Source organism: Diachasma alloeum, unplaced genomic scaffold, assembly GCF_001412515.2.
Source record: "Diachasma alloeum isolate Michigan unplaced genomic scaffold, Dall2.0 Dall_scaffold_00278, whole genome shotgun sequence".
NCBI lineage: Eukaryota > Metazoa > Arthropoda > Insecta > Hymenoptera > Braconidae > Diachasma > Diachasma alloeum.
In genome coordinates, this window is record NW_021680417.1 from 48,631 (window position 1) to 63,354 (window position 14,724).

Consider the following 14,724-nt stretch of genomic DNA (forward strand, 5'->3'; position numbering starts at 1 on the left):
GGAAAAAAACTGTAATAAATTGATGAAAATCCAATTAAATCGCATTTTTAATACACCATTTCGAAAAACAGTACATGTTCTTCAAAATGATGTATAAATATCTTTGTTTAAGCCACTTGAAAGCATCGAAAAATCCATCCGAAGTTAATTTTTCAAGTGAAACATGAAAATTCACTTATCGCCTAAAACTCTCATAACTCAATGAAAAATGGTCAGAATTGGATGAAACAGACATCACTTTGGAACTCATTTAATGAGCTTTCCAAAGATTATACTATATACATGGTTCATACAAAAGGAAAAAGAACTTGAGCATAGAAACCAAAGAAAAAAGCCTTGTAACGCTCACGGATCTTTTACTTATGGATACATATATTGTATATATATATTATATTATATATTAAACAATCACCCATCTCACTCAGAATGTAATTCAAGAAATAATATGGCTGGTCTGCAACACCACTATAACCTTAACTCTTTCTTAAAATTTCATGAACAGCTTCATTCTGTTGATAACTTCACCATGAATAAACAAATTCAAAGCTCCAAGTGAATGGAATAAATGAGACGTCGTTTTGTATCTCATTTAATAACTTTTTCAACCCATATGTGATATATGTTGATATAACATTTACAATAACAGTCTGCGAAGAAAAAAGCAATTCTTTTCATATTATTAATGCACGATAAATCCACATTGGTCAAGTCGAAAGCCTCGATAATAATAATTGATGAAGAAATGTAAATTTTAGAGTACAAAAACATGAAAATTCGTTCTTTCCTAAAAAGTCCCATAACTCATTCAAAAATGATCCGATTCAAATGATTTTACGCTCAATTTGAAGCTCATTTAATAAGCTTTTCAACCAATATAAGATGCATACTGATAATCGACGGAAAATAGAGCAATTTTTCTCAATTTGTTGAAAAATCTCAAAATTTCAATTTGTGACATGCGAAATTCTACACATAATCACCCATAACAATTATGATAAGTACTCACTGGTCAAGTGCAAAGTCACGATAATTGATAAAAAATGCGAATTTCAGGGTGTGACATAGCATTTAGAAGGGAAACAATATTCACTAACTTCATGAAAAGTCAACCCAGTCGCATTTAACACATCTCAATTTGAAGAACGGAAAATGCCCTATAAAATGATATTTAAATATTCTCATTGACTTGAAATGAAAATATCTAAAAATCCAACCAAAGTTGAATTTCCGAGTAAAACACGAAAATTCGTTTTATTCCTAATAAGTCTCATAACTCGTTGAAAAATCATCAAAATTAAACAGTTCGCCTGTCAATTTGATGGTTATTTAATCATCTTTCCAACCGACATAAGATTCATGCTGATAGTCGAAGAAAAAGAGAGCAATTCTTGTCAATTACATTGAAGAAAACGAAAATTTCAATTTGTGACATGCGAAAATCGACACATAATCACCCACAACTATTGATCAAATGGATGGAACGGAAATTAGCATACGCCATTTTGAAGATCTCATTGAGATCTTCAAGTTGGTGTATGATAAAGCCTCACAGGTCAAGTCCAAAGTCCCGATAATTGATCAAAAATGCGAATTTTAGAGTGTGACATAGCATTCCAAATGGAAACAATAGTCAATAACTTCATGAAAATTCAACCAACTCGCATTTAACATATCTCGATTTGAAGAACGGAAAATGATCTTTAAAATCCATACAAAGATATTCCCATTAACTTGACTCGAAAATATAAAAAATCCAACCAATATTGAATTTTTAAGTAAAACATGAAAATTCAATTTTCGCCTAAAAATCCCATAACTTAATGAAAAATGGCTGAAACCGAATCATTTACGTGTCAATTTGAAGCTCATTTAATAAGCTTTCGAATGAGCATAAGATATATATGGTTCGTCTAAAAGAAAGAATGAATTTTAGGGTAAAAACCGAAGAAAGGACCACCGTTACGGTCACGGATCGTTTTCTTTTGGAATGGTGACTTGAAAAAAAAATGGCGACCACTGCCATGTTGCTGGCGGTCACCTACTGTGTATCTGATCAGTGTACGTTGGATAAAACTGGAGCACGAATATTTTAATTGACAGATTTCGAGAACACATTTTTTCGTAACCAGTGGTGACTTGAAAAAGAAAAATGGCGACCGCTGCAAAGTTGCTGGCGGTCACCTGTGTATCTGATCAGTGTACGTTGGATAAAACTGGAGCACGAATATTTTAATTGACAGATTTCGAGAACACATTTTTTCGTAACCAGTGGTGACTTGAAAAAGAAAAATGGCGACCGCTGCAAAGTTGCTGGCGGTCACCTGTGTATCTGATCAGTGTACGTTGGATAAAACTGGAGCACGAATATTTTAATTGACAGATTTCGAGAACACATTTTTTCGTAACCAGTGGTGACTTGAAAAAGAAAAATGGCGACCGCTGCAAAGTTGCTGGCGGTCACCTGTGTATCTGATCAGTGTACGTTGGATAAAACTGGAGCACGAATATTTTAATTGACAGATTTCGAGAACACATTTTTTCGTAACCAGTGGTGACTTGAAAAAGAAAAATGGCGACCGCTGCAAAGTTGCTGGCGGTCACCTGTGTATCTGATCAGTGTACATTGGAAAAAACTGGAGCCCGAATATTTTAATTGACAGATTTCGAAAACACCTATTTTTTTGTACACAATGGTAACTTGAAAAAAAAATGGCGACCGCTGCGAAGTTGCCGGGGTCACCAGTGTATCTGATCTCTGTACTTTGGACAAAAATCGAGCACGAATATTTTCATTGGCAGATTCAGAAAACACATATTTTTTTCTAAAAAAATGGTGACTTGGAAAAAAAATGGCGACCGCCGCGAATTTGTCAGCGGTAACCAGTGTATCTGATCTCTGTACATTGGACAAAAATGGAGCACGAATATTTTAATTGATAGATTTCGGGAACACATTTTTTTGTAACCAATGGTGACTTGAAAAAAAAATGGCGACCGCTGCAAAGTTGCTGGCGGTCACCTGTGTATCTGATCAGTGTACATTGGAAAAAACTGGAGCACGAATATTTTAATTGACAGATTTCGAAAACACATATTTTTTTGTACACAATGGTAACTTGAAAAAAAAATGGCGACCGCTGCGAAGTTGCCGGGGTCACCAGTGTATCTGATCTCTGTATTTTGGACAAAAATCGAGCACGAATATTTTCATTGGCAGATTTAGAAAACACATTTTTTTTTCTAAAAAATGGTGACTTGGAAAAAAAATGGCGACCGCTGCGAATTTGTCGGTGGTAACCAGTGTATCTGATCTCTGTACATTGGACAAAAATGGAGCACGAATATTTTAATTGACAGATTTCACGAACACATTTTTTTTTCTAAACAATGGTGACTTGAAAAAAAAATGGCGACCACTGCAAAGTTGCTGGCGGTCACCTACTGTGTATCTGATCAGTGTACATTGGATAAAACTGGAGCACGAATATTTTAATTGACAGATTTCGAGAACACATATTTTTTTGTAATCAATGGTGACTTGAAAAAGAAAAATGGCGACCGCTGCAAAGTTGCTGGCGGTCACCTGTGTATCTGATCAGTGTACATTGGAAAAAACTGGAGCACGAATATTTTAATTGACAGATTTCGAAAACACATTTTTTTGTACACAATGATAACTTGAAAAAAAAATGGCGACCGCTGCGAAGTTGCCGCGGTCACCAGTGGATCTGATTTCTGTACTTTGGACAAAAATGGAGCACGAATATTTTAGTTGACAGATTTCGGGAACACATATTTTTTTGTAACCAATGGTGACTTAAAAAAAATGGCGACCGCTGCAAAGTTGTTGGCGGTCACCTGTGTATCTGATCAGTGTACTTTGGAAAAAACTGGAGCACGAATATTTTAATTGACAGATTTCGAAAACACATATTTTTTTTCTACACAATGGTGACTTTAAAAAAAATGGCGACCGCTGCAAAGTTGCTGGCGGTCACCTGTGTATCTGATCAGTGTACTTTGGAAAAAACTGGAGCACGAATATTTTAATTGACAGATTTCGAAAACACATATTTTTTTTCTACACAATGGTGACTTTAAAAAAAATGGCGACCGCTGCAAAGTTGCTGGCGGTCACCTGTGTATCTGATCAGTGTACATTGGAAAAAACTGAAGCACGAATATTTTAATTGACAGATTTCGAAAACACATTTTTTTTGTACACAATTGTGACTTGAAAAAAAAATGGCGACCGCTGCGAAGTTGCTCACGGTGTCCAGTGTACCTGCTCTGTGTACATTGAAAATAACTGGAGCACGAGTATTTTCATCGTCATAATTTGGAAACATATATTTTTTCAATCATATAATGATTGGAAAACAAAAAAATAACTAGCGCAAGGTATATCTCGCTCGCGACCTTATTTGGACCTTGGAGTCTTTTTTTTCAATAGGCTTTATATTTCCCAGAATTTCTCATCAATCATCTTCAAGCACATAAAAAACACATAATTCTAGNCATTCGATTTTTTAGGGGTAAAATGGATCTTTTCTGTACTCCTACGATTACATGGGGGCGAAATGGGTTTTTCGTGTAGGGGAGGGGGGGGGGGCAAAACGGACCAACGGGGCAAAACGGACCGGGGGGCAAGTTTGAGGGGAATCAGAAAGAAATCCAATGATGCAGACAATGTTCCATGCATTTATTGTGAAAAACGTTTTTATGACAGTGGNATTGAAAATAACTGGAGCACGAGTATTTTCATCGTCATAATTTGGAAACATATATTTTTTCAATCATATAATGATTGGAAAACAAAAAAATAACTAGCGCAAGGTATATCTCGCTCGCGACCTTATTTGGACCTTGGAGTCTTTTTTTTCAATAGGCTTTATATTTCCCAGAATTTCTCATCAATCATCTTCAAGCACATAAAAAACACATAATTCTAGTCTACAGTATGACGCTGTAATCACCAGTCCTTTTCTACTCACCCCCGAATTGAATTTTCCCCTAGGTAAGTGGTTTTTCTCAAACGGGCCTCTTTACCCCATTCTCTCCCCCCTTGTCTTGAAGTACGTAAAAAACACATAATTCTAGTCTACAGTATGACGCTGTAATCACCAGTCCTTTTCTACTCACCCCCGAATTGAATTTTCCCCTAGGTAAGTGGTTTTTCTCAAACGGGCCTCTTTACCCCATTCTCTCCCCCCTTGTCTTGAAGTACGTAAAAAACACATAATTATGGGCCAATGTACAGAGCTATTATCACTTATCCAGATTTTTCAACCCCTAAATGAAGTTTCCCCTAGAAGGGCCATTTCTCCCAAATCAGCCCCCCTCCTGTCAACTCTCCTTCGCTAGCCGAAAGCACGTAAAAAGCACATAATTATGGCATAATTTTTTTTTCAATCATCCCTTATTTTGCACCCCCTACCCTTAACTCCAGAAGGGTTGGAGCACCAATTTTTTTTGTTCGAGCACCAAAAAACACATAAAAAACATAATTTTGAGCCAAAAAAAACCCCCATTTTTTGACCTTGTTCCGCTAACTTTAGGGACGTGAAAACGGTGAGATGTTTTCTGAGTTAATTAAGAGGCTTCTTGTACATAAAGACCTTAGCACCGTACTTAATATTTTAGTTTTTTCTTTTATTTATCGGCAAAAGAGGGGAGATGAGTAAAATCAACCTAACGAGCAAAAGATCTCACTAACAATTCTCTTCCGAAATGACTTCAATAACTTCTGAATTTTCGATGAGAGAAGTTTTTCAATTGCTGTGAGTTTGATGATTTACAGAAAGTCTCATTCCGTGTGAAGAATTAGTTGAATTAATAATTTCAAAATCATCATTAAGTAAATGAAAATTTTTCACATACCTCGCTATAAAATTGTGTTGGTCCGCTATAAAAAATTTCATTAGTTTTTCGCCGCTTTTATGAAAAAGTCTATGAAAATATAGTTTCATTAATCCTTTTCTCTGAAAAAATCCCATAGAATGTGTTTTTTTGCATTCCAAGTTTTCTTACTGTTTTTTTTTCTTATTAACAATATTAAACAAGAGAAACCTATTACATAATTGAAGTTCAGATCTAGTCCTCTTGATTCCATTGCTAGAACTCTGTTATCCATAAAATGCTGCTTCAGCTGCCTGGATAAACTTATGCATTATTTGTTCTTGTTTGAAGATGCCGATGTATCCATCGTAAAGAGCGGAGACAAATTCAGGGCTTTATATTTCACCACGCCAGATATGAAACAATCACTTGCTGCGTGGTCTGAAATTGTTGCGATCGATGGAACGTACTCCCTCCTTGACAGTGACTTGACTGTCATGCTGATGCTGGTTGAGGACTCAAACGGGGCCAGTGAGATTGTGGCGGTATGCTTATTAGCAGCTGAAGATGCTCCAACTGTCGATTGGTTTTTGGAAACATTTAAAAACAACAATCCTGAAGCATGCGCGAACATCAAGTGTTTTATGAGTGACAAAGATCACGTTGGACGTCCAAGTTTGAAAAAAACTTTTTACAACCCAGAAACGCAGTAAAGTCCACCAATTTATATCTGCCTCTTCCATACATTGAAGGCTCTTCGATTGGCCATGGGATCGGGAAATTTGAATTTGTCCGCAGAAGAGAAAAAGACGGTCGCCACCTTTTTGCAGAAACTCACCTACAGTTCCTGTGAAGATGAATACAATGAGATCTACAAGGAATTTACAAATACAGTATCACAACACGTGCAAGACTATTTCAACAAAAATTGGCACCCAATTCGTGAAGAATGGACTGTTTTCCATATGAATGACAGTAATCTTAGTAATCGGACGAATAATAGGGTTGAATCTCTGAATCAAAAATTCAAACAGGTTATTCCAAAACGCAGCACCTTGATGGTCTTTTTAAAATTATTTTTCACATTTTTGGAATCACATACGAGTGAGGTTGATTCAAAAGCAGCTAGAATGTATTCGAAAAATACGGTGAATGTGAAAAAAGGTAACGAGGGAGAGCGAATATTGAATTTTCTCAGAGATGAATGAACCCTGTATGTCTTAGCCCAGATGAAAAGGCACGAGGGAATTATGATTATGGATAGCCATGGAAAAGAATGCTCCATAAAGAGTCGCAACCGAATATTGAAGGTGACAGTAAATTCATGCTCTTGTGGTGGCCCATCATCTTCATTACTTCCCTGCAGACATATATTCGCTGTAAGGAAGTTCCATGGACTGCCATTATTTCATGAGCAACTGTGTGATTCACGATGGACGAGAAGCTATTACCAGCAAACGCATCGCATCTTCCGAGAGAAAAATTCTGAGAGGATCGGTGTGCGTCTACCCCTGGTATGCGAACTGAAATCTATTGATGTGAGTGAAGTTAATGGTCGTGAAACATTGATGAAACCCCTACTCGATTCACTTATCCTTATAGTGAGCAATTCTTGCAGATCGACGTTTGACTCTAGGCTGAACACACTAAGAGTGATTGAAGAAGCATGGAAAAAAGACCTTCAATTCAAGATCACCAATACAAAAGATTCAGAGTCACAATATTCATCGGCTAATGTCAATTTGAGCGATCTCATGGCTAATCTAAAAATCACCAGTTACCCAAAATTGAAACAAATCTTAGTGTTCCACAAAAATGCAAATTAGTTCGACCCATCTATGACCATCTCACAGTTCTTGCTACAACATCCTCATTCTCATCCTCATCTTCTTCCGAGCACTTTCAAAGGAATATGAAAGCAATAGAAGACTTGCAAGGAATCTGGAGTCAGCAACTGAAGCCTTTCATTGAAGTTCAGGAATGGGAGGCTTTCAGCGAACCAGTGTCCACATCAATCACACCCAAAACTTCGCTTCTTCCAAAAAATGTATGTAAAGTTTCGATTCCAAATATTGATTTTATTATGTTTGATACTTACGATTCTAATAATGACTCGAATATGTCAAGTCATTCCCATAAATCTCATTATCATTATTTCCATTGCAGAAAATTCATCCTCTGGAGTCAGATCATGGAAACCGATCTACCGTAGCTGATATTAATTCACCTGCATCAATAATCATCAGAGGTAAACCACGTTTGAGTTTCATCACCACTCCAGGGAAGTCGAGAAAGAAAAAACTCCCCATCTCTTTCATTGAACAAAATGAATCACAGCAAATAGGAGAAATGTTGACTTGGCTGCTTCCAAAAGATGTATTCAAGAATGTGATTGATCTCAAGCAACGCATTCAACTCAATTCCTTGAATTACCACAAAACTCCCTTACGAGATTCTTTCCTAGATGATCGGATTAATATTGAATTGATTTCCAAATATTTCACGAGGAGTGCATTTGCTGCATTCAAGAGAGCTATTGCTGAGAAAAAACAGGAATTAATGAAAAAATGTAACAAATGCGAAGGAATTAATGAGTCTAGTCCGCAAGAATGGCTTTCCTGTAGCTGCTGCTTACTTTCGTACCACTCCCAATGTATAAATATTGATGGTAGAAGAACTCGTGGAAATGTGTGGTTTTGCGCATTATGTGTACAAAGAGGAGGTAAAAAATAATGAGATAATTGAATAAATGGAAGAGTCATCATTTTCTGTGTATTGCATGTGTAGGAAATAATGTTCATGCCAATAAATGCTAATAAACTCTCTCGATGCCACTCTGTTTCAGTATGGTTCTTCCCTTCTGAATCGAAGAATTTATATCTTTCACTCTAATCCACAGTGAAAAAATGGGTTCAATGCTAAGCGAGAAAAAAAAAGATTGGCTATCTCAAATGAATTCTTGCCACGTTCATTGATTTTGATAATTATTGAAAGAAACGTTGTCGATGATAAATTTAGCACTTTGACTGTTTTAGGGCCTCTCTTTGTCGGTGAGTATACTAGACAGGGTATCAACCATGCTCAATAGTTTACCAGAGGTAATAACATCCTAGATCGAATTGAAATTCTTACATTGTCATTCTGAGTAACAGATAAATATAATACCGAGTGGGGGAGGTGCTGAATTCATCGTTTTTTACGTCTTGCCAAAGGAGTAACCTCAACCGTATGTCTTCACTTCACCCAAATTCCCATCTATGCTCGTGTTCCCCACTACTTCAATTCAGGTTACTTCTTTGCCGGCAGTCACTTCACAAGATTTTTCGGTTGACAACTGTCATGAATTGTCTTCATGACAGTTCTAATTCTAAAAAGAGTCGAACCATTCTAATGAGAATAGAATAATTCTAGGGAGCTCTAGAGTATGTCCATAACCGTTCTCATCAGCACCTCCAGTAGAAGACGTAAGAGATTGTCCCTCTCCTCCTCCACATTCATCGCTCCCCCTTAGACGCTGCTTCGATGCAAATCCGGCCACTGACACCGTCATTCTTACCACTTCTTGAATTAATCTAGAGAAAAGTTGAAAAGACCTTTTCGACTCACAATGTTTCCCTTCTCCATTCCCCGAGAGATTGTTGTGGGGTTTTGGGATACCCTGTATACGACCTCCACATGCCCGTCATACATATAACTCACCTATGACCTTCATGTTACTATCTTTTTCCCTCATGTCTGACAGATATATGAAGTTCTCACTCTAATTTGCTCTATTATTTGGAAGAAAATTGTTTTACACCTTTGATGTTTATATATATTCTTCAAGCTGTCGATAGGAATGGAGTCATCTATGATTATTCTATTGATTTACGATGATCAAGAAATATCACTTTTAAGTTTTTTTCAATTTTGCTGCAGACTCCTCCATTCTTTTCACTGAATTCTTAGATCGTCAGATTTTGATTTCAGTACAAAAAAAATTCGAGTTTAATTGTAAGAATGTTCAAGAATGGTTGTTCATGTGGTCTTGTATCAATGGTTGGGAATGAGCACAAGTCAAACCGAGCAACTGTCAGTCACGGTACGAAAATGTACGCAACGCTCATCACACACCTCATATCCACGGTAGATCTGTCTCAATCCACGATGAAAGCCCTTTATATATCCACGCCAAAAATGGGGCAATGCATAAAAATCACTTACCTTGCATCCACGGTAAGAATCACCTAAAAGCCACGGTAAAAAAGGGTCCAATGGACCATCTACCGTATATCCATGGTAGGGATTACAATAAATTTATGGTCGAATCTTCCGTATATTTACCTTATATCCACGGTACGAATTACAATAATTTATGGTCGAATCTTCCATATATCTACGGTAAAAAGGGCCCAATGCGTGCCTTATATCCACGTTAGAAATTACCTTAAATCCAGGGTAAAATCTCCCGTATATCCACGGTGAAAAAACGGGGCCCAATGCACTTGTCTTTTTACCTTATAACCACGGTAGAAATGATCTTATATCCACGGTAAAATCTCCCGTAAATCCACGGTAAATTTACCGTGGAGCGTGTGAATAGACACTCCCTTCATAAATTCTGAAAAAAAATGTATGACTGTTTGAAAAATAAATGAATAAATCAATGGATGAATAAATAAAGAAATGAATAAATTTCCATTTAACAAAAGAAAAATTCAGTTTTATTGACAGCAATTAAGAAAAATCCATGAATTCGTCAATCGTTAGATTCAGCCAAGTTTCTCAACAGCGACTCGAAGCAGATGAAGAACCCTCGTGAGGAGATCTGGGACGAGTTGAATAACTGGACCTTCGATGATCCCCGAGATCTCTCCAATAACCCCTGAGATGACTCCCTGAAGGGATCCAGTGACACTCCCCAAAGTATCATTCAACAACAATTCAACCCTCCCGAGGATACTTGTCAGCTGATTGATGAGGTCTCTATTCAAAATAGCATTAGGTGCTTTCTCGAGTCGAGCCAGGGTGTTGACGAGGATTGCCCTCACCTGGAGCAGAAGACTAGCAACAAGACCTCCGGCAGGTGTTTTATCAAGTTGAGAACTTTCCAGTTTAGGGAGGAGGGTCTCGATGCTGTTGAGGAGAGATTCAATTTGCTGGGCTAATTGGGGAAGTTGCAAACCCTCTACTATTCGGTTGAGAAAACCGCCCCAGGCTGGGGCAAATCCAGGCTTTGGCTGCGGATCTGATGGGAATTCGAAGCCTTGGGGTGCAGCAAGTGCCACTGCCTGTAATCAAAATAGAATGATGAGGCGTTAGTTGACATTTTTTATTGGTGAACGTTTTTTGTTTCACTTTTTTCATTAGCTAGCGTATGAGGCGAGCTACGCGCGCCTTAGTGTCTCATTTTCCATGAATACATAATTTTGAATTCCATTTAGATGTAAGAACAAATCTTAATCTATATTCATGTCCGAAAAACAGTTCATGTTTAGATCCAACCTTACATAAGACCCAAATGTTTTTCTTCTATCATGACTCTGGCCCATGTGACCCCAAGGAAAGGGAGAAGGAAACCTTCCATGAAACTGCGATCTACTCAAAGCTAAAAAAAAATTTTTTTTGAAATGAAAAAATAAATGAAATTTTCTTGGTTTCAACTATTTTAAACCATCTTGCCTTTAAAAAAAAACATTTTTAAGAATCCTGTCAGCAATTCTTACTCAAAGGAATTCCCACCATCCAGACCTCCGGTACCGCTATCACTCAATAGCCGAATGGAGAATGAATAAAAACAGTGGGACGCGAGAAATCTTCATGAAATTATTTACCCCTCCTGAACTGGCTTAATGAGCACCGTGCCACCCGTTTTTTTTTCTCAATGAAATGAATGCCAATAAAAATCTGAAAAAATTACACTGCTCGCTTTTGCTTATACTCACACTGATTGAGCACCAAAAAAATTTTCACCTCTGAAAATCTAATTGCGCACGAAATCAAATCAACATTTTGCGTTAAAACGACACTTTTTTCCTCGTTCTATCACCATCTCCTATTCATAGAAAGTTGATCCCTTCCTCGAAACCCAAAATTAATCATTCTTTTTTCAACTTTTTATTTCACAAATAATAAAATATTACTCCTCGCTAAGAATGAACATGAAATACGAAAAATAATTTGCTTTGCATCTTTCTTCAGGAATTAAATTATCCTTCCCCATCCCTGTCACTGAATTAATTGCTCAGCTGTCAAAAAATGAAAGTTAAAAAAGGATCATGAGCCAACAAGAAGTGGCAATGGAAATGGCTGAGCACCCTCCCATCGCCACCATTGTTCTCGCCGCCTCCCAGGGAACAATTTTTATGGATGCCATCTAAAAGTCCCCAGCAAGATCGGTAAATATTCGGAAATTCACCGGTAAATTATTAGCTGGGCTGAAGAAAATCATTAAATACAAAAGACAATTTCCTCAATTCTGATTTTAACCAATCAGAGTGCAGTATTCGCAGTCACGTGACGCGTTTCACACTGATAATTTCCCCGGCTGCAGGAGCGCGCTGGAGTTCTTCCTCGGAAGAATAGAGTTTTTCCTCGCGCTGCGCGCTCGGGATTTTAATCTGCAAAACTGATCCCTCTCGTTGCTATGCAACAAAAAATTCGGGAAATATGCGATAATTTTGAAGGTCTTGGGGTATTATAGCTGACAATTTCCTCAATTCTGATTTTGACCAATCAGAGTGCAGTATTCGCAATCACGTGACGCGTTTCACACTGTTAATTTCCCCGGCTGCAGGGAAATTATCAGTCTGATAATTTCCCTGTAGCCTGTCAATTGTTTTCTGCGAATTTGACAGATATTCCTCACATTTTTGTGAAATGTGTCCCGTACCCCCGAACACTGCACCCTGATCGGCCAAAATCAGAATTCAAGAAATTGTGCTCCGAATACCCCTCGACCTTCAAAATTCATCGGATATTTCCCTCAAGTTTTCCTGCATATCAACGATCGGGATCAATTTTGCGGACTAAAATCCCGAGCGCGTAGCGCTCTCGTTGCTATGCAACAAAACATTCATGAAATACCCAATAATTTTGGAGGTCTTGGAGTANAATTCGGGAAATATGCGATAATTTTGAAGGTCTTGGGGTATTATAGCTGACAATTTCCTCAATTCTGATTTTGACCAATCAGAGTGCAGTATTCGCAATCACGTGACGCGTTTCACACTGTTAATTTCCCCGGCTGCAGGGAAATTATCAGTCTGATAATTTCCCTGTAGCCTGTCAATTGTTTTCTGCGAATTTGACAGATATTCCTCACATTTTTGTGAAATGTGTCCCGTACCCCCGAACACTGCACCCTGATCGGCCAAAATCAGAATTCAAGAAATTGTGCTCCGAATACCCCTCGACCTTCAAAATTCATCGGATATTTCCCTCAAGTTTTCCTGCATATCAACGATCGGGATCAATTTTGNATCTAACTTCATCACCCACCGCCCACCACCTCCTCCATCACTCTCACCCCTCCTATTCAGTGATGAATTTTGGAAAATNAATCACGTGACGCGTTTCACACTGTTAATTTCCCCGGCTGCAGGGAAATTATCAGTCTGATAATTTCCCTGTAGCCTGTCAATTGTTTTCTGCGAATTTGACAGATATTCCTCACATTTTTGTGAAATGTGTCCCGTACCCCCGAACACTGCACCCTGATCGGCCAAAATCAGAATTCAAGAAATTGTGCTCCGAATACCCCTCGACCTTCAAAATTCATCGGATATTTCCCTCAAGTTNACCCCCTTGGTCCGTTTTGCCCCCCCCCCACCCCCTACTCCTACAATTTAATGGGGGTAAAATGAGTATTTACTTACCACATACGATTTCATTGGGGCAAAATGGGTATTCTGTGAACTTTTACAATTTCTTAGGGGCTAAATGGGTTTTTCTAGTACTCATGCCATTTAATTGGGACAAAATAGGTTCTTCGTGAACTCATATGGTTTCTTAGGGGCTAAATGGGTATTTTCTGACTTCATACGATTTCATTNTTTTGCGGACTAAAATCCCGAGCGCGTAGCGCTCTCGTTGCTATGCAACAAAACATTCATGAAATACCCAATAATTTTGGAGGTCTTGGAGTATTATAGCTGAATATCTATCTATCTAGAACACCATTCAACTCGAAAAAAAGTAAAAGAAAAAAATCATCAGTAGTAATACCCCAAGAGCTTCAAAATTATCGGGTATTTCCCGATANTTAGGGGCTAAATGGGTTTTTCTAGTACTCATGCCATTTAATTGGGACAAAATAGGTTCTTCGTGAACTCATATGGTTTCTTAGGGGCTAAATGGGTATTTTCTGACTTCATACGATTTCATTGGGGCAAAATGGGTATTCTGTGAACTTTTACGATTCCATTGGGGTAAAATGGGTATTTACTGACCTCTTACGATTTCATGGGGACAAAATGGGTTTTTCGTGATCTCATACGATTTCATGGGGGTAAAATGGATTGCGTATAGAATTTATATAGNTTCCTGCAAAACTTAGCACGAGGTTTTGTTTGCAGGGGAGCTTGAGAGAAATACCCGACGTAAGGAAAAATTGTCAAACGGAAAAATTATCAAATGAGAATGCGAAGGGGGCGCCATTCGGTAGTGACGCCATGGAGTATGGTTTTTGGGATAACCAAGAGTTTTCAAGTTAGAATTGTATAGATAAATTCAAAATAATATTTAATTTAAGATAATCAATTAGGGAAATATCTCAAGCACATTGAATTATACGGTATCATAGGGGCAAAATGGATATTTTCTGACCTCATTCGATTTTTTAGGGGTAAAATGGATCTTTTCTGTACTCCTACGATTACATGGGGGCGAAATGGGTTTTTCGTGTAG

General features: G+C 37.8%; 2 protein-coding genes across 2 annotated transcripts in view; one reads left to right on the top strand and one right to left on the bottom strand.

Annotated features, from left to right (window-relative positions):
- The window catches only part of LOC107038147 (putative uncharacterized protein DDB_G0271982), a 37,076-nt gene extending 30,525 nt beyond the window's left edge, over positions 1-6,551 (top strand). The window contains exon 5 of the mRNA XM_015257064.1: positions 6,190-6,551. Coding sequence (XP_015112550.1) covers positions 6,190-6,551 — 362 coding nt within the window. The remainder of the gene's footprint in view (positions 1-6,189) is intronic.
- A 4,036-nt stretch (positions 6,552-10,587) lies between these two features.
- Positions 10,588-14,724, bottom strand: part of LOC107038163 — a 14,877-nt gene continuing 10,740 nt past the window's right edge. The window contains exon 2 of the mRNA XM_015257080.1: positions 10,588-11,108. Within this exon, the coding sequence (XP_015112566.1) occupies positions 10,590-11,108 (519 nt within the window). The 3' untranslated portion in view covers positions 10,588-10,589. The remainder of the gene's footprint in view (positions 11,109-14,724) is intronic.